Here is a 21,605-nt window from a genome sequence, read left to right as displayed (position 1 = left end):
ATTTGCATTTATATCCATATTTTAATCCGTTTCCTCGTTAAATTTTGTGACATTTACATCATTTTCGTCGACCATTCAGAGTTTAGTTGTTTTGTAACAGTTTACGACTAATGCAATTATCACGGTTATTTCATTATTTGATAAAATAATTCGATCCATCAAACGGGCAGGTCAAACTAAATAAATTAAATGTTTTATACTATCTTTCGTAAATAATTTAATGATAAAAAGAATCACCGTTTGTAACGTAATTGGATTATTAAATAATTTACTATATGATAGTATATTACTTATTACTATGTCAGTAGCTATAAATAAGCCTCCGCTCCTTTTAAACTTTATTATAATATGGTGCGCTTGGGACTCGATCTACATTTTGGAATATGGAAAGACTGACATGGAATAACCGTATTTGAACTAATAGACTGACTCTTAAACTTAATGTCTGTATGAATACCACCCTGTAGTGCTTAGTTCTATTTTATCAAAAAAAAAAAAAAAACTACCTGTCTAATTATTACTAATTTATAAAACGTTATTTTAGCCTATGTGCATACTAGTTGCCTCCCATCCTATTATCGTAAATAAAACGAATAATAAACTTTAGTTGCTTCCGATGATCAGGTACTTTGTAATTATAAACGAGTTGCTTCCCAAAAGTATTTACACTACTAATCTAGTTGCCTCCCATATAGAAATAAGCAGTGGTTCATATAGATAAACTTCACTGAAATATAAACTTTATACCAGACTTTAGTCTCGCCAGCACCACCCATGAATATATTATAATATGTACATAACATATTGAGTTATAATTATAAACGATTTAATTTACAGGAACATATATTTAATAGAATATTACATTATTTTTTGAAAAGAATTTCATACTAAAATTGAATTATTCAATACAAATTTAAAGATATTTAGAATTATTATATGTGTATAATTAAAAAAAATATATTCTTAGCTCTTAGGTGTATATTATACAGTGCAATTTAAAATAATAATAATATAATAAACTATCCAATAAAAAACATTAGGTGATAAAATTAATATTATGTTATTATTATTATTATTATTATTAGGAGTTAGGAATAATTATAAGCACTTAACTATTAGGTGTATTGGAAATCAAAGACTATAAAAATAGAAAAAGTTTTCAAACAAAAATTAATTTTTATTGACTAAGGTAATAATATGTTAAATTAATTTATTACCAATTATTTGATTTTATTATTTTTGTAATTAATAATTTTTATCGAAAAATCACATTTTTGGATGCAACGATAATTAATTAAATTGTTAAGTTGAGTTGTTATAATTGTAAATTTTAAAGAAAACTGTATTGCCCGAAAAAGGAACGGTAAGTTTTGGCCGAAAATGGGGGTCGCCCATTTATACATTTTATCACCTGTCCATTGAGAAGCAACTAGTACTAGACCATTTTTGCTGGTAAAACGTAGGGTACTTTAGGAGGCAACTTCTTTATAGTCGAGAGGCAGTTCGTATATGAATAATCGATCTTTTTAACTTCAGGAGGAAACTATTACTATGCGCTGTTTAGCTTTAAGACTTCTGGACTTCAGCTCTGGGACATAGTGACATAATCTAATTGTTTGAATAAAATCCAAGTCTTCCAAAGCATTGTACCTACTTTGATTACTCTCCAATGCTCCGTTGTGGTTGATTATCATTTATCTTCAACATATTTTTTACTCTGCATAGATAATGATTTCAATATGAAAACTTTTGATGAAGAAACGCTTTTGATTAGCTTTTTCATTGGCGACTTCAGAGTCTTCCCAATTCCGTTATTACAAGGATCTTTCCACCCTAACACTGCCGGAAAATCCACAGGTTAAAAAGTAAGGCGTGCTGTCGAGACATGTTACAAATACGAGTATATTGATATTCAATTATTTAACTATACATAAATTAAAAATAGGAAAAAAAAATATAAAACAAAGATTTAAAAAAAATAGTAATCAACCAAGTTGAGTGTCACTAATAGGCAACTCCTTAATCAACCCCTTTCATGTTTATACCTACTCATCTTAGTGGATATACAAACGATAATTGTGCATTTCGCGTGTATATATTGTTCATTTTAAATTAAAAAAACTAATGTTATAATACGTAATCTGTATAATAGCAAAGCTCTACGGGCCATCGGCTTTATAAATCGAAACTGTTCCGAATTTAATAACCTTAATTTTCTTAAGATATTATAATTGTTCTTTTGTTAGGTCCATTTTACAATTTGCGTTAGTAATTCGGAATCCTAACCTTACTCGACAAAGTCGAAAAAATCAAACTAAGTTTTTAAAAAATGATTGCATATAAATTAGTTCACCGAGTGGACGTCCCCCTAAGTAGCTTAGCTGTAGAATTTGATTTAGAATCTTTAGAAGGTTATAAATTATAATATAGCGATAAAGCTTTTATTCATAAACTAATAAATGATAAAATATCATGCACATGTAGAATTCCTAAGAGAGATAAACAATACAATTCCAACTTTCAATACAAGAAATAATCTCCTTTTCTAAGTATAATAGTATCACAAATCATAATGCTTTACAAATATGATTTAACATAGTCTAGAGTATCGGCATTTAGACGTTTGTAACAATGTGCTTAACTTTTATTTTTATTTTTACTCAAAACTTAAATTAAAAAAATAATATAATAATAAATATTAGTTAAACTTTATTGAATTTGTTCTTCATTATATCTTTGTTTTATTTTAGATTCTGAGCAGTAAAAGCGCTTCGATTTTCGTCAACAGCAACTTTTTTGATAGTAAAGTGAATCTAGTTTGTACATTCAAGTGGTCAAAATTTAAAATTTAAAATAGTTTTCAAACGCGTCAGGAAAAAAACAAACAAAAAATTAAAGAAAAACGAGAATTTTTACTCAATATCAGTTTTCGAAAAAATCGATTTTGGTTTTTAGTGTAACTCTAATGAAATTTTCATTGAACATTTGTGTTAGTATTTTCTATACACCATAATATGTCAATATTACATAATATACAATTTTCAAAATATTTTGATTAGTGTTGAATACTTGAATAATTTATAGACATATGAAATTTTAATTATTATTTGTTTTTTTAAACTAATATCGATAAAAATGTTTTCTCTCTGTCAAAAAAACTAGTAAATGTAATACAAGATTCTAATTCGTAAGTTGTTGTTGGTGGAAATTAAAAAAAAAATGAGCCTAAATCCACAATATTTTTTAGAGCATTTGAATTTAGAATTTTGACAAAATTCTTAAAGATCACGAAAACTTGCAAATTATTTTTAGTTAGAAATTCATAACAATTTTTCTTTTTACATCTATGATTTAAAAATTGACTATAAGATTTATTAGATAAATAAAATGATTTTAAACCTGCAGCATCATTCACTTTAGATGAATTAAACTTGTTGTTCCGTTTGCTTTAATATTCAAGTGAATAATTTATTAAATCACTATTGGACTTTAATATAAGCATAATATCATGATCCTGGTCACCTCATATTCTAGACTTTTATTTATATTTTATTTTTAAAGTGTGTTTATACATACCTATGAAAATATTACAATTTTACAAATGAGTATGACTCGTTTTAAAATTAAAATATCGTTAAAAGCCTACGAGGTACCCTAGGTATCTAATATTATTCTTACCTCTTACCTAATTTTTTTATATTATAGGTCACTCTTGTAGGTATTTTCATTTTAAAGTTTTCTTGGTTATCCAATTTTAGTGTTACATTATTTTGTTATTTGAAATTTCAACAATAGGTAGATAATACAGTTATTTACAAAAATGTCCTTAGATCAATGATACAGTATAATATATTATATATATTAATAGTAGTAAATATAAATAAAAAAAGTCAAAATAAATATGATAGTTAAATGTTTTTTAATTAGATATTATTGTCGAGTGAGAACATTATGGGAACGTCCACATTTCACCCGACTAAGAGTAGGCTTGTCACTTAGATGAAAATATTGTGTACTGTTTGCATGTTTTAGTCGGTCGAAAAAATTGATTGATAGATTTTTTTATGTAAGTATTAATTGTAGAAAGTTTGTAGTTTTTGTGAAGGGCTCTAGTGGGTATTAAAACTGACATCACAAAATTGGTTCGGTGATCAAAGATGGTCGAGTGAGAAAACAAACATTGCTCGCTGACATTCTCTTAAGGATGGCATCAACTTGTGTACAGCAGTCGTGTAGTACTCGTAATAATGTCATTCGACAGTCTCGAAAATTGTATGAGCGTCTGTGCAATATCATCGTCATTTCTGCTGATATCAAAAATAATTGAAACATTTTCACTTGAAATATTATTGTTTGTTTGCATTGGATAACTTTCGAACGTTGTGTGAATGGTAGATCATTTGAAGAAATAACAGCTAATTTTAAAATATTTGACATACTGATCTTTTCATCTTAACAAAATCGAATGTTTTAAAAAGTACATTGTAATTTTATAAATGGCAAAATACGTAGAAAAAACTGAATACCATTCACATATAATTTCACTCATAATTAATTTATTATTGGGGAATCACTGCAGAGTATATGTAAATCACTTTTATAGTAAATTACTTTTTATTATGTCTTAAATCTCAGTGGTGACTACTACCATGATATAAATAAGCTGATAATGTAATGTTAAAAGGTGTTCGTTGAAAACTGTGAAAACCAGTCATCATATATATTACGAACAAAAACCACAATCTTGGTAGTGCCATTATATTATAATCTTTTGTTGTGAGTAAAAACTTAAATTATTACAATATAGTTGACAAACTTTTAATTTATTTATACTATGTAGTGTCTTCTATATAACAAAAATGTGGACAAGCTAATGAAAATAATAAACTCTGAAAGATATAAGTTAAGTAAAGCGAACACTGCAATAGTGCAATATAGTTAAGTTAGGAGTTCACAAATAATAAATTTAACTCGTTAAGTCTATAGTTAATATGGAAAAAAGTTCTAACTTAATTCAGTTTAAAACAAGTTAAACGCAATCTACTTTTTTAATTAGTACGTAGGCCACATAAATAGTATTTTGTGCTTATCTATTACTTAATATTATTTTATCGAGAAACATAACAGAATTTATAATATTATAATAGCTAATAGATTGTTTTTATTGAAAATCTTTTATGCGCAGTAAATGTCAAAAATATATTTTATTTTAACTTGATATAATATAACCTGTATATATTATTTGAAACTAACGGAAAAAGGATAAGTTATTTAGAGTTTCAACTGTTAATTAAACTAGTTAAGTTTAAAAGTTAAAAAAGACCTTCTATGTCGCACGATATCTAATATTTTTCTTTTACCTACATGAAAAATCTATGAATCATAAAGTCATAAATATGTTTTTGTCAATAAGTAACCATGGTAACGAAAACATTACAAAATCTAGCCTCGCAGGATAGAAAAAAATTGCATTCATACCAAAAACATATTTGTGTTCAAATTTAACTTTTTAACTATAGTTGTAATGTCCACCCTTGGTAAATTTGATAAAAAAATAAGATCAACATTTTCTTTTAGGTATGGATTGTCAGTAGAAGTTTTTAATTTATAATATAATAATATATTGTTATGTTTTATTTTACAAAAAATCGATTGCGATTCATAGTCATAATTTATTTATTTATACATTATAATATAGGTACACTCGTAGTCGTTATCGTATTTGAATGTTCGATTTGCTGTGTTTAATAACTCGTTAATTGTTGACATTTGAATTGCATTAGTTACCACTTACACTACTAATTTCCATCAAACTGCGGCTGCACCTGCCCGCATATGTATTAGGTACGCGGTACGAGTATTATATAATATTTATTTAATATAATACACGTTTTGAAATCCTCACCGAATCGTTTAGATTGCACAAGACCAAAAGTTTTCACGCTGCGCCAGATGTCCTCCGGATTGACGGCTAGTCCGAAAACTTCCGTTTCGGAATTACTGTTGTTATAAAAGTTGAGTCCTCTTTACGATCACGTTCCAAAGTCTCGACGTATATTTGTCATAAACAGTGAAACAATGCATTTGCTCTTTATAAACGACCGTTTGAAACTATTTTCTCGGACTGTAAAACGTTAAACTACAATATCTACGCTTTCTGTGCATATGAGTATGTATACTACATACCCCTACTCTCCATAAAATGACACTAATTTTGAAAAATATAAAATAACTAGATTTTTTCCTTAATTTGCTCACTATATAAGACCTAACTTTGTTCCAAATTTCACGTTTATATATACGTGTAATACAATACAACGCATTGTCGATGATATTTTGTTTAAAATAATATAGAAGAAAATAGAAATAGGACCCACGTGCGTCATTATCGCATCGTTACTTCGGTGGATGTTGAAAAGTCACTTTCGATGTTTCAGAATATTTTATGTTCGAATTGTCAACGTTTTTCCGAAGACCGTTCGTCGAAAAATGTTGGCTGTAGTTGGTAGAAACATATCGCAATGAAAATAATTTTTTTAATTGCTTTGTTTTATACACGAAATGGCAATTTTGTTTTTTTTAAATTTTAATTGCTTTTTTATTGATCATACGCCTCGCTATTGCCTCATAATACAACCCTACTTATAATAATTATAATATTAACTGCTCGTTCGAAATTCGATTTTTTAAATTGAAATTCTCAGAAAATACATTATTCTGCATCAAAATATATTATATGAAATAAAAAACGTATGCTGTCATTGAAAAAAGTGGCAAACTTAAAAAACGGTAAAATTTGTAATTTTTTTTTTCAAAAGTGGAGCGTGTTGCGATTGCTTCAATAACTATGGTATTATATATAAAAAAAAAATTTCCTAAATGTTAAAACTTTGTGGGGACAATGCGAGGGTGTTTGTCACCGTCTTTAATAGAATCTCCGCTTGTATAAATTATATTATTATTTAAATAAAATAAAATATTCGGTGCGCGCGGCTGCCATAAATTACACTACCTACTTATATATATTATTGTTCTTGTACCTGCCAAGAGACAAAAGACGAATCCGCGGGTAAATAACGCAGAGCCGAAAACAAAGGCAGAGCATACTATAATAATAATAATAATAATAATAATAATAATAATATCGTACCGCAAGTCGCGAAGCGTTTAGATAGCGCCTCGGCGCGAATTCGTTGTTGTGATTCGCGGGCTGCATTATTTTATGTACCTATAATAATATAAATATACATATATACATTTTATAATATATAAATAAGTATTAAGTGTGAACGCGGCTTGGTTATATATTACGGTGAGCATTAAAATATAACGCGCCGCAGGCTTAAAAAAATAATAATAACGCGAAAAGGTCTGAAACGGCCATGAATATGCGTTCTGCGGATATATTTTTTTCCGACCTGATGTGCGTCGAAGAAACACAGACAAGATTATAATAATATAATAATAGGTAGTATACCTGTGTAATGCCAACTTTATACTTATATAAGGTACCTGCCTCGGACTTTCACCACTTTTAAATTATGAATTTTCCATCGCGAGAATTTAATAACGACCGCTGCTCACATTCCATGCACCATGTACCACACGTTCGTAGATTATAATATGTGATGATACTGCAGCAACCAGCAAGCAAAGCTTGGCTGGGAAAACTTGTTGATTAAATAATAATAATGCACTTAAAAGAATGCACTGATTTACCAGCGTAGAAACAAATACATGATCTTATCACATAGCCCTATAGAAAGAAAACACTTGTAAAAAAAGTATTCAAATACGTAATCTGTATAATTATTTTTTTGAATTTTTAATTCTGTAATTTAAAATGTCTACGGACTCAAAAAATAACTCATATTTTTGACAAAACAAACTTTTCTATTCGGGCACACCATAAATCATGAATAATAGTTTTTCTCTCTGAATGAAATATGATTGACCCGCGTTAATCTCCAACCATTCCAAAACTGACAAAAATGAGCAGGAAAATAATATATATTCTAAAACTATCCCAATATATATTTTGAATATATTTTTTAAAATGTGTAAGAATACTTATTCGGAATATTTTAGTACTCATTTAATCGAATACGTATTCTGAATACAAAATAAAAGCAGGCATTCATTACAAGGCAGCAGTTTGATTTTAATAGTTTAAATGCTTAAATTAACACTTTAGGCCTATATTTAAAAAATGTTTTGAAATTTTAAAACAATGTCAATAATACAGATATTGTTCATTGGTATTCCATAAACTAATAAACGGAATAGGTAATTTTAAATTTACGTTCAAGTTCATTCTATAGAAAAAAAGAAGTAGATAAGGCATGCCAAAATGTCTGACAAATTGGTTGGGGTTTCTCGCAGTATCCACAGACAGACACCGTATGTCTGAGTATAATTAATAATATATAAACATAATTTACCATAGCCACAGGTGTTACTAGCCGCTAAATATACTCGTATATTGTACAGAGAGTATAACATCTTCGATTGACTGTATAGGCGCTTATTGATTAGGCATGTCGAATTTTCTAGGCTTTTTATCAGAATTTTTTTCGAATTATCGCGTCTTATTTTAATTAAAATATAATAATAATTTAGACACGAGAAAAGTATCAAAACAATTAAGGAAAGGTAAATCATAATATAATTATATATTATATAGGACATAGGTCATCCATTTATTATTTTGTGATACGTCATATACTCATATTGTATACAAGTGAAAATTAATTAAAACAATACACAACAAATTGTATTACTTTGTCAAGTTTGTTTGAAATGTTATTAAAATAGTATACACCATACAATTTTAATTAATCCAAATTAGTTTAAGTTCAACTAAAGTGAAAATATCATACATACCTAAGTTATAAATATATTATTTTGGGTAATTATATTAGTGATCGATAGTGTCATTATTTTTTTTTGACAAGTTGAGATAAGTTGTTGTTTATAAACTGAATAAAGTTAAAAATAACTTAACAAAGTTTAAATGCTCCAGAATATTTAGTGGGGACCAATCTGTTCGTACCTTTCCATTGTTTGAACAAGGCCAACAACAAGCAGTTACAATAATCTTCGCGTGGCAATAATCATTTGCATTCGACTGATTATGTTGGCCAAATTAAATCAATCACACTCGCAAATTATGAAAAGCTAATACATGGCACATTGTACTCAAAATGAGTCATTTATAGGTAGGTACCTACTCATATGTCTTATATATATACAATATACATAAAACATAATATGTTACGGTTTGACCGTTTGGAGTAAAGTGAATCATATATTTTATTTTCCTTGAGTGATTTAGACTTCATTCATTATTATCACCATGCGATTAATCAAAAAACATTACATATCACATATTATGTAACAAAATATGTTGATATCAATAATATTTATGTGGATTTTCTTATGAACACAACAATGTAAAAGAAACTTTCTCCTTATCGTGAATCATATATTTATTTTTAAAATGATTTATTGACAGAATAAATCACCGATATCATTATTTTTCATCATTTTAATAAATTCATATAGTACCTAGTATCCATTGTTTAAAATAATATATTTTATCGGAAATAAAAGATAAATTGATTTAAGCAAAAAGACCACGAACTTGGTAGACAAACATTTGCAGAGTCCAAGTCCAGGAATGACATTTGTTTGGATTGTTTTTTCTAGATCTAATAATAAAATAAAATAAACACATTAAATAAGAATATATTTAAGTGCACTGCAGTTTAAACTATCGTTAAAAGAATTTGATTCCTAAAAAATCCTAAAACAAAGCATGTCCCAAAAGTACAACCTAGCTCCTTAGGGCGACAGTGAAGAATTGTATTGCGGTTGACCTAGATAAGTTTTAATGGTTACAGCTAACACCGCCAGGGTTTAAATACAATAATATATTCTCATTGTTTAGAATCGACTACTATTTAACCAGTCGAATATGCGTTTTAACAAGTAGCCGAAAGACTTTAGCTCTGAACTAAATTATACCTAATTAATAAAATTAATTATTACTTACCTACTAAGTATTTCATATTTGAAAGTGTTGAGTACACAATGTTTTATAGCCAGTTATAAATATTATTAAATCAGTATTTTATCAACAATTTTTTTTCAGTCTATTATATCAAATACGGATTGTATACATTTTGCAAAAACCTTTAAGTACTCGATAATTCAAAATTATTAGTTTTCATGATATAGTTTGTTTTTTCTGCTGTAATATAAATATAACTATACATTATAACATATTAATGCATTGACGAATTATATACTAATAAACTTTAATTTATTATACCAACTTACAATTAATTTATCATATTTTGATACATAAAATACATTTAATATTTATTGTAATTCATTTTTTTAAATTCTTCTCATCTGTACAATTATTATTACTTTACTATATGTTACCTAATTTAATTTATTGAAACTTACCTTTAGCTGATAATATAAATAAATATAATTAAAAAAAAGTTGTACAAATTATTTTTGTATAAAATAGATAATAATATATTGTAAGCAAATAATTATATCATTGACATTATTTTAGGATAAGAGTCTGCAGACTTGTTACATAATAAATAGAATTACACGATTTTTACTTTTTATTTTGTTGTCATTTACAAATAATTAAAATAACAAACCGATAAAAAGAAAGTAAACTAATAAAATAAAAAAAAAACAGAAAAAAATACATATGAGCTAATAATGTTTGCGTGTAGCTATAATTATAATCAAATAATAATACCTAATGAAAAAAAGCAGAAAATAAAAATATAATATATTTAATTAACATCTAATATATTTTTAACTAATTTGTATAGTTATTACATCATGTTGGGTTCAAAATTAAACTTATAAAATTACTATTATTATGTAATGGTATATTATCATGTTATATTTACAATTTCTTTTCGGGCAGAAAGCGGGGATTCGTTTACAGCTATATATTTTAAAATATACTATTGAAACAAAAAGATACATATGCCAATAATTAATAATTGTATATAATATTGAAAATATGAGTAATTTGAGGGCGGAGAGAGGTTGACGTGGATTGTAAGATAATATGAAATAGTAAAATATATAATAACTAATAATGAAATTAATATGAAAACACGTGACGACAAGGATATGTACGAGTAAAATTAGCACCTGAAAAGAGGTAGGTACGTACCAGCTCGGAATACACACAAAATATAATAATAATATGTATACTGACATATCGTATAATATACAGTCGAACTTGGTTAACTTGAAGTTGAAGGGACCATCCAAAAAGTTGGGGTTATCCAAGGATAATCCAAATAATAGGAAATTCTATTAGGACCAGGAAAAATTTCGAGGTACCGAATATATTGAGTTAACAGAGTTTGACTGTATTATAATAAAATATGATACGATGGAAGTGTGATCCATTTAAATGGCCTCACTGATTTTCGAAGTCAATTCTTGTGTTTTTAAAAATTTTAAATGCTTTTAAATATTGTTCAGTATATTTTTATAACACACTACACTTTCCAAAAAATCTCATTTTTAAAGTTTTTCGTGGTACGCAGTCACTTTTTAAAAGTTTTTAATTATTTTAATGTCGATATATATATATATATATATTAAATTGTATCATGGGAAACAAAATACTTTTATAAAAACATTGTTGGTACAATATTGATAAGCATTTAAAGTTTAGATTGAGTAAAACGGTAAGGGGTACCGCGGTAGGCACCCGGTAAAAGTTATTGTCCTCTCACCAAAACTTTAAACACTTAAAAAGTAACTATATGTTATTTAATATTCTAGACATTAATCAATACTTTTTAGAAAAGTATTCAGTTTCCGAATGTAAAATTATCAAATACTTTCTTTTTTTTTCGGAGGGGGTAGGACGTGATATGTAACAACAATTCAGACTTATTTGTAAACAATCAGTGAAGCTATTCCTATTTTAATGGACCGCCCTGTGCATTTATATAATATACATAATACGGTCTTAAAAATATGTAAGAATTATTGTTGTTGTTATACTTTTATTATTATTATTATGTCGTATTACTTTTTTCTAAAAAACGTGTATGGTCGGGCTTTGCACACACACACACACGCGCGTATATGTAGGTATACGTATATATGGCGGTACGAAGACTTGGATCCGAATGTGCCGCGGAAGAAGTGGTGTGGGGTAGTAGTGGTGAGGGGTGTGAAGTGGATGGACGAACTATGGGTGGGAACCTATGTAGGTGTATATAAAAAAAAAAAATCAAAGGGATTTCGTATAATATGTTTTATACTTAGGTGAGCAGCGGCCGCCGGCTTATACGAATACGAACTGCGCTCCTTTTTTACACATCGGACACGAGTGCCCGTCCTGTTGTCCAGCCGACTCGAGACGAACCCATTTTCCGTGACAATGGGGCGCCGACAGTACGGTCCATCTCGTCGCCCGATCCATTGTCCCGTGGCCCGGGCACCGGAAGCCCAGTGACTGTCGCATCACCTGTGTGTCGCAGCGCACGCACACGCGTTCACCTGTGCGGGAAAACCGGAAACGAATAAAAATACAGGTATGAATAAAAAAATAATATAGAAAAAAAAGCATGACGATAGTAATAATAATAATAACCTAACGACTACCTGCTGCGTTATCGGCGCAACAGACTATATACGCGTTTGTCGATGTATTACAACGAAGAATATCAATTTAGGCTAACTGATGATTGATGATCATATTATATATTAAGTAGGTACATATTATTATCATATTATGCCCGGGTACATTTAATTTTAGTGTATTAATACGATAAACTAAAAACGTACACATTGATTGATCCGTAAAAGAGAATGATACAAAAAAAAAATAATTTAAAAACTAATAATTTGTCGAATATATGTGTTGTTTTATAACATGATACCTACAGTAAAATCAATATAAACTATTTAAATATACAAAAAACACGAAAAATGCCTACGTAAAATGTTACGTAAATTAAAAAAGATAGTTAAAATATATACTTCATACGTTTCATTTTAAACAAGTCACAAGCGTGAATACTAAAATTACAATCAGCATTAATATTTTCATCAATGGTTGGCTCCTTTTATGAACATTTTTTATCTTCTCGTGTTATGAAAATTGTTACTTCTATTGTATCAAACGATACAAATTGTATATTACAAGTAAAAAAAAAAATTGTGTAGTGATTATAATATAATATAAATTTAATCTTAAAGTACTCAAGTGCTCATGCACTTCGTGACCATTAATTGTTATATAGTTTTAGCCTTTAAGGATATAAGTTTATACACGAATACGCTTAAAATTCCTCAAAGCAATAGTGTAAACTAATAATTTAAAGTGTCAAACAGACGAACATTACATACAATGTAATTATTTATTGGTGCGTATAACGTATTATTATTATTATTATTATTATTATTATAATTATATAATTTATATTTTTGTTAAACTGAACATTTTATATCATGTTCTTACGTGTCTTATACTTAGGTAAGGTTAGATTCACACAATTAGTTTTGAAGCATGTATATTATCAAGGTGTTTTTGTTAAGTAACAATGAGATATAGATGCTGTATACAGAATGTAATGTGAACAATGAAATGGAAAACGATGTCATTAACTTTAATATCTTCAGCATAGCATCTCATTTCTTCGGAAATGTTTGTCAAAGACAGTTGAATGGAAACGCTTAAATGGAAATCGATTTAATTAAGCTTGTATAATTTAAACATATTGGTACATAATACCTATGACTCTGAAGGATTTACTACGTATACAACTTGGTTATTCGACATTAATAAAATAATTATATAATGAGTTGTTAGAGTACAAACTCATTAGAATTTAGTTTTATCATTAGTTTTTTTTTTCTGTTATTAATAATAGAAATTAATAATGTAGACTATCGCTATGTACTAATTAATAATATTAATGAAGGCGGGGCTAATTAAAAAGACTAATTGCATTTTTCATCGAACCACCTAATGCGAAGTTATTATATAATTTTTCATATTTTAACCACAGAAGACTAATATAGGAAAATAAATTAGTACACGTTGTACGTTTAACCATATTTGTAATTATTTATTATGCGATAAGTCGTAGTATTTTGAATTAACACCAACGGTGAATTTTTGTTTTTTTTTTTATAATACGTCAAAAACTATAATTTTGATATTTTTGTTGCTTTTGAATGGGAGTGGCAAATAAGTGTGAGATGGCTTAAAAATAATACTGACCGTAAGTGTCCATGTATATATATTGCCTTTTACTCTGAATTTTCCTTTCCACAGGCAATTTCGACAATACACAGTAATAAAAAAACCTCTTTCATAATGGAAGAAAGACATAAACTGTATACTTTATTGCTAAAATGTTAAAGAACAAAAACTTTCCAAAGGCGGAAATTATAACGGTTTTAGTAGATTTTTGTTGTATCAGCATTTTTAAACGACTCCAATAATGAAACCTTTTTTTAATGCATTGAAGTACCTACCGATATAGTCTATTTTTCTTTTAGCAATTAGTATTTTATTGATTTATAATTTAAACATTATTACTGTAGGTACCTATCTATTTATATTTTGTATGTGTATATTGTATTACACATTTTTATATTGTTTTGTTACTTTATAAAGGAGTGTTATTTTTAAAAAATTTAAATCAGTTTTTAAGGAGTATTTTGTACATATAGTTTAACCGTGACTGGAATTGTGCGTGTTGTTATGTGAAAAATAATGCTAAAAGTGTGCGAGCTGTAACATTATTTCTGGTCTGCCTCCCGAATGAAAATGTACAGCCTATGACTCGCACAGTTTTTGCTCTAAAGAAACGTCTAATTTATATATACATACATCAATTTATAAAGCACATTGGAATCAAATGTTGTATATTTGTTGCTGTTCAAATATGTAGATTACTCAAAATTAATATCCATGACATTTTAAATTTATATAAGTCATTATTAAAAAGAACTAGATTTACCTAATGTAAATGTAATGATACACTTTATTTTTAATGAAATTGTATTATTCATTTTTATGTAGCATATGTACTTTTAAAACTGATTTGTATATATTTTGTAAAATCTTTGATTTTAATGAACTCAAACTTGTCATCCATATCACATCACAAGTATTATGCTTATATAGTATGTTTCTTTTTATTCTAATTATTATTAAATCATTTATGTATAATGTATATTGCTTATTTGTATATTGATTATATTTGCATAAAATAAAGACTATTATTATCATATAATATAATCCCAAAAAAAATTTTTAATTTAAAGCGTCGTTCTACTAATACGCATATATCCAAATACATTGGTAGTAACTAGTAATATTATTAAAATACGGTACCTATATAATATAGTATTATCTCTAACCTTATAGTAATAATAAAAATTCCATTAAAAAAGTAAAATAAAAAAGTCATATTTTGTATTTATTTAGGTACCTATATTTGTTTTATAATATTTAAATTGAAAACTTGATAAAACATGTTATTTTTGTGCGATACATATAGTTTCGCATTATCGAGTTTAATAAAAAACAGCAATTAATTGTTAATTAGTTTATTCGTAGTTAACATTGTCCGCAATATATACATAAACACGTAATACATATATTAATGTTTCATGTTTATTGTGTAGATTATTTTTACTATAAAAGTTTCATGTAAAAAATATAGCGCAAGTACAGCAAACATCAGTTATTTATTGTTTTTTTTTTTTTTATTGATCTAAAGCCCGGTGACTATGGCCATTAGCTGTTTGTAGGGGGACACGGTTGATTTGAAACAAGTTATTTGTATGTGTGGCAAGGATGTGTTGCTAAAACCTGCGTGGTCACCCATCCGAGTGCTTGCGACCACGACCCTGCACGTTACCGGAGATTGAGCTTACATCTGCATCTCATCAAGCAGCGATATTTACTGTCTGCTATTATTCATACTAACAAATATTATAATTTACATGCTCTCCCTATGCGCATAATATATTATAATATTACGCACTGCTCGTTAATCGTTTTTTATTGATAAATACATTCCATCGATCAGCTGTTTGTTATTAAACTATATAGCCGTGAAATCGACTGCCCAGCTCGGGTATAAAAATAATAGTAATGGGTAATAATAATAAATGATTAAACCAATATCAATGACGATTGACCATTGACAAACGGTACAATACGGTCATCGTCAAATAGTTTATGGCCATATAAAGTAGTCAACCTTCCTGCAGTCTAAATTAAGCGACAAATGTGGTCCGTGTAGGGTCAATTTTTTTGCATACGCGAAAGACGTTTAGGTTATAATATTATTAGCTAGGTATGGTATGCGCGTGGTAATAATATATGATGCCGGTACCCTCGAGCTCACCGTAAACAGATTCGAATCCCATAAAATAAACACGGAAATCGTTATATTGTGTTCGGGGGGTGTGTGTGTGTGTGTGTGTGTGTGTGTGTGTGTGTGTGTGAAGAAAACGATTAAATATTTATTTGCTGCGTATGAAAAACTAATTTTACGTAGTGCTGAGGTTCATATATTATATCACCGTGACAGGTACTGCAATGTATACCATAGTGTTGTACGTAGGTACCGGAGATCGGTTGCAGTGTTATACCTGTACATTATTACGCGTATATAAATGTGCTGCAGCCACATCGTACCTCGAGTTCATTTATTTCGTTCAGCAAGTTCAGTCGTAAAGTAACGGTGAGAATTCGAGTGTAATTAGTGGGTTTTTAACGTATATGCCGCAGTGGAGCCTTACCTTCTCTGAGCAAAGAGTATTCGGACACTTTTCTGCAGGCCTTGGTCGCTTTCATCACCTCGAAAAGAACACAGTACCTGAAACACGCGTATCGCAACGGTCATTATTAGGGTTTTAAAATTTCATGAAATTTATTGTCTTGAAATATTTCATCTACGCGAAAAATTAAAATTAAACCAACTGTGTATTATATCTAAAAAGCTTATCAACTTATAGCAATAGAACATTTTTAAAAGTTATCTTCTCTACGTACTAATAAATAATTAATAAATAATAATAGGCAATTTTCCAGTCCCTACTCAATTGATGAGCGATAAATTAACCGATAATATATATCATTTATATTATATACATTATACCTAATTTATAACCAAATTAACATAGTAATTCTTAAACTTTGGTCGATAAGCCATTCATATCGATATTTTCTGTGTGTAATCAATAATCATTTCCAATCATCTATAGTCAAATACATTAGTAATACAAAAATATAATTTTTCACAATTTCATTGAAATATTTCTAGAAGAGTGAAATTTTGAATTTTGAAATATTTAAAATTCGAACCCTGGTTATTATTATGTTATTTGTATTCCAAACCGCGTCGTTGAATTAATAATATATTTTGTTTTATAATATTGTCAATACATTTTTAAGGGTACAGTTTTATATAATTGGCCCGTGCTAGTTATTTGTGCTCACATTTTAAGCGAATTTGATTTCAGTGCTTTTCAGTTGTATAATGATAGGGTGAATCGTTAAAACTTTTAAACGCTTATAAATTATAATATTCATACACGTTTTGGGTACATAAATTATAATTATATACATCAGTATTTAAAAAAAAAATTCTTTTAAATATTATACACCGGTAACAAATTAAATTACCTGTTTAGTATTTATAGTGCTCTGACATTTGAACAATTTTAAAAAAGTACTAAAAATGTGAAATTTAAAAGTTTTAAAATGGTATAAATATGGAAAGCATCAAAAACGGAATTCCATAACCACTGTAAACCGAAATGTTTGTTTAAGATGTTATTGCAAATAATTAGTAGGTAGTTAATGGGATAAAATCATCACCCCGTCTCATTATATTGCAATTTATGGAGGTTAAAAACATATAATTTTCCTTTCCTGGAATATTATGTCATACAGAGTGACACTGGTATATATAATATACCCATTGGCCGTCACTGCAACTATACTTTATGGAATATATGTCAATAAATTTCACATTCATAGGTTTCCAGCCCGATCCTCAACCTTCAAAATTATTATGCTAATGATATTCATTGGCGGTGGAAGATATATTATTATATGCACACACGCCACACGCATACATATACCGACATAATATTACACTTAATAATCTAGTGATGTTGTTTAGAATAAATATTATTACGATATCGAAGTATTTTCGGATCAGTTAATACGATTTAAGAGTAGAGGTATCTACCTACATGTTATTATGACGTATAGTAGTGTCCCATTACATAATATTTTATATTTTATGAAAGAGTGCAATAAAACAATAATTTAAAATAATATTATATTATAATATAGAAAACAGAGTACAAGATCTTGGAATAACCCTTTCAAAGTTTTAAATGGTCTTTTCTTTATTAAGCGCATTACTACGTCATATAATGAGGCAATATGAATGTTAGGATTTATATGAACTATGAAGAAGTGCTCGTGAGTTAAGTGATTCAACATGTGTAAAGTCCCTACCAATCCACGTTAATTAATACATTAGGATTCTTCATTTAAAATTTGATAACTCAGTTTACGCCAATTCTTCATCTAATTCAAAACTAGATATTATTGAGAAGACAATTTTTTGATATTTGTTCTATCTAGATATTAATTTTCTTATTAATAATATAATATATTGTTCTGAATTATTAGGAGGTATATGATTTAAGGTGCCTAAGTGTGTTTTGGCCAAATTTTAACTCTCTGAAAAACGTTCTTTTTTGTGTTACTCCCTAGTCGCCATCGTCAAAATGACATCCATTTTGAGCCTATTAGCAGAATGTCAATAAATTGTAATAATATTAAAGATTTTGATTTAATTGACAACCTATATAATTAATTGCTTAAAATAAATTATATTTAAGTAATTTCATTGTTTATTGGTGTATTTTGTACTAGTAGCTCTAGGAGGCGCACTATTTAAGTATTGTCTATATTGTTTTGTCACTTATAGGTACTGCGTTCACTGCTTACTATTTTGCTTTGGGGGCGTTAAATTAACTTTAACATTGTAATAATTATATATTATGCACACTGCAGATAATTATTATAATCACGTTCTGCGTATTGATTAGACTTTGCTAAAACAACAACTTTCGTTATGTTTATTACAATTTAAACCTCTGGAAAGAATGCATTTTACAGTATTCATGGCATTATGTGTTTATACTTTATCATATATTACATCGTGATTTATCGTGATCATCTCTCTCTCTCGTGAAACAATTAATATCGATAAATATAGTAATACCAACAACATAAAGTATTATAGTTATTAGTTTATGTTTTCAGTGTGTATATAATATACAACGCACTTTCATATAAAATTAAGTTAATGAAAATTTAAATATATTACGCTATATAATTTCAAAAATGTTAAAAATGTTTATTCATAAAGTTAATAAAATAATCTTATAATCGTGGTGGTATGTTATATTACAACAAGATAAATTAATAAACCAAATTTGATTGCAGACATTTTTCTCTTTTCATTTTTAAGTACTTCCCGTCCAGCGTCTGCTATTATTATTAATCTTAACAAGTACTAATATTTATTAAAACAAATGGATATTTTTAATCTACAGTGCCTTAGATAAACTGGTTAAAGCTGTTCAAAAAACCGTTATTTATTTATTAATAACTCCCGCGGGACTCTGTTTGCCAACAAAACTGTAAATAAAGGATTTAATAATATATAGTTATATATACTAAAATATAGTTTTTAATTTCGAATTTCAAAGTTTTAAACCCTTTACCTGCTATAGTGTAATTTCTTAAAGAAGTGTCATCAAGCAATAAATATACTATTTAGTATTTAGTATGTGAGTTCTGTAGTTTCATATTTTTCCAGAGCACAAAGCCGTTAGCCTCCTACCCCTTAAAAAAGTGTGCATACTCTCTTGTATATAGTCCTACACGTGGTGCACTGGTGCATACTCAAAAATTCATTACTACAAAAACTTTTTTTTGCTTTTTGCTTATAATTATCATATTGTATGTACCTACAGTCTTATTTTCTGTTTCAATTTTTAATATTGTTTTAAATTTTAAATAATTTTTTGTATATACCTATTATATTTTATGCGTTTTGTTTTAAAATTAACATAACTTTTTTCTCCATATAATCTTTTTATTTACCTACCTACTTTAATGTACTGCAATAATTTACATAAATACATAAATATCTACTGTAACTTAATTTTAATTATTTTACAATAAACTATAAGTTAGAGTTATTATTTTAACTTACAAAACACATTTTAAATTGCGATAGAAAGGTAGAATGAACTTAAATAATTGTTAACTCTTATTTATTATTAATTATTAATTAATTAATTATGCCTTTAAAATGTCAGCGGTATAAATTTAATTTTTCAGTTATTAACCATCGTTTGATATCAGATATTGTGAAAGTTTATGTTTTTAAAGTATCAAATTCAAAGTTTTATTTTGATATAGAATACGCTATTAATGTCTTAGTATCTATTTTAATTATGTAACTAAAAAAATTATTTTATACACGATCCATGTCGTATATATATTATAACCTTTCATAATTTGTATTTTTTAGTATGATAGCTTATCATCTAATTTTAATTTTATGGTTTTATTTAAAATGTATATTATAAACTTATAGTACCTTACCTATTTAATATTAATCAACGAACATGATATTTTTAAAATCATGTTTAACTACTGTACTTCAATAATATATTGTATTGTTATTTAGTAGAGTTGTGCGAGTACTCGACTATACTCGACTAATTTTTTTTGTATTCGTAAAGTCGAGTAATCAATTTAAATCGAGAAATCGACTCTACTCGACTTTTATCGAGTACTCTATTCTACTCGACTTCTATCGAGTATTCGACTCTACTCGACTTATTACTCGACTTTTTATGAGTAGGTACTTGACATTTTTCAAGTACTCGACTATTGAACTCGACTGGACTCGAAAAAATAAAAACTTGACTTGGCATCAAAAATACAATACTTGCCCAACTCTAGTAATGTTTAGTATTCAGACGCATTAAATTGTTGTCACTTACGACTTGCCAGTTGCCGACAATAAAATCTGACAATGTGTGTTGAAACTCCAGAAACTTGAAGTTCGTGATTATATCTTTTTACTGTTTATGGTATATACATTATACCAGTTACCTATCTGCTAACTGTAATTAATATATTTTGAAAACAAAATTTTATAAACAATCGAACATGACTTAACAGTATATCACTCACGTAATAGTTTTATGAATGAGATGCAAAAATCATAATATAATCACTATCTTGTAAGCTGCAGCACTGAAATAATGGAATAGGTACCCTACGTTTTGTGTATGGAAGTTTTTCTTCAAAATATTTATGTTAGCTAAAATTTAGTTTAGGTAATAGTCATAGTTATTTTATATCGTAATATAGTTTATGAAGGTATTTTTATAAGTATTTTTATAAGTATAATTACTATATTTGATTTCAATATTTTTATTGCGTTATACTTATAAACTAGGTACTA

The 21,605-nt window shown here is 27.7% G+C and overlaps 1 protein-coding gene across 1 annotated transcript in view; it reads right to left on the bottom strand.

The window, feature by feature from the left end:
- Window positions 1-10,880: 10,880 nt before the first annotated feature.
- LOC111027858 (somatomedin-B and thrombospondin type-1 domain-containing protein) overlaps window positions 10,881-21,605 on the bottom strand; it is a 101,815-nt gene continuing 91,090 nt past the window's right edge. The window contains exons 4-5 of the mRNA XM_022306320.1: window positions 16,834-16,910; window positions 10,881-12,564 (exon numbers count right to left, since the gene is read on the bottom strand). Of these exons, the coding sequence (XP_022162012.1) occupies window positions 12,350-12,564; window positions 16,834-16,910 (292 nt within the window). The 3' untranslated portion in view covers window positions 10,881-12,349. The remainder of the gene's footprint in view (window positions 12,565-16,833; window positions 16,911-21,605) is intronic.

This window comes from Myzus persicae, unplaced genomic scaffold (genome assembly GCF_001856785.1).
Source record: "Myzus persicae strain clone G006 unplaced genomic scaffold, MPER_G0061.0, whole genome shotgun sequence".
Classification (NCBI taxonomy): Eukaryota; Metazoa; Arthropoda; class Insecta; order Hemiptera; family Aphididae; genus Myzus; species Myzus persicae.
Note: the sequence above shows the minus strand (reverse complement) of the source record. Positions and strands in the feature narration are given on the sequence as shown.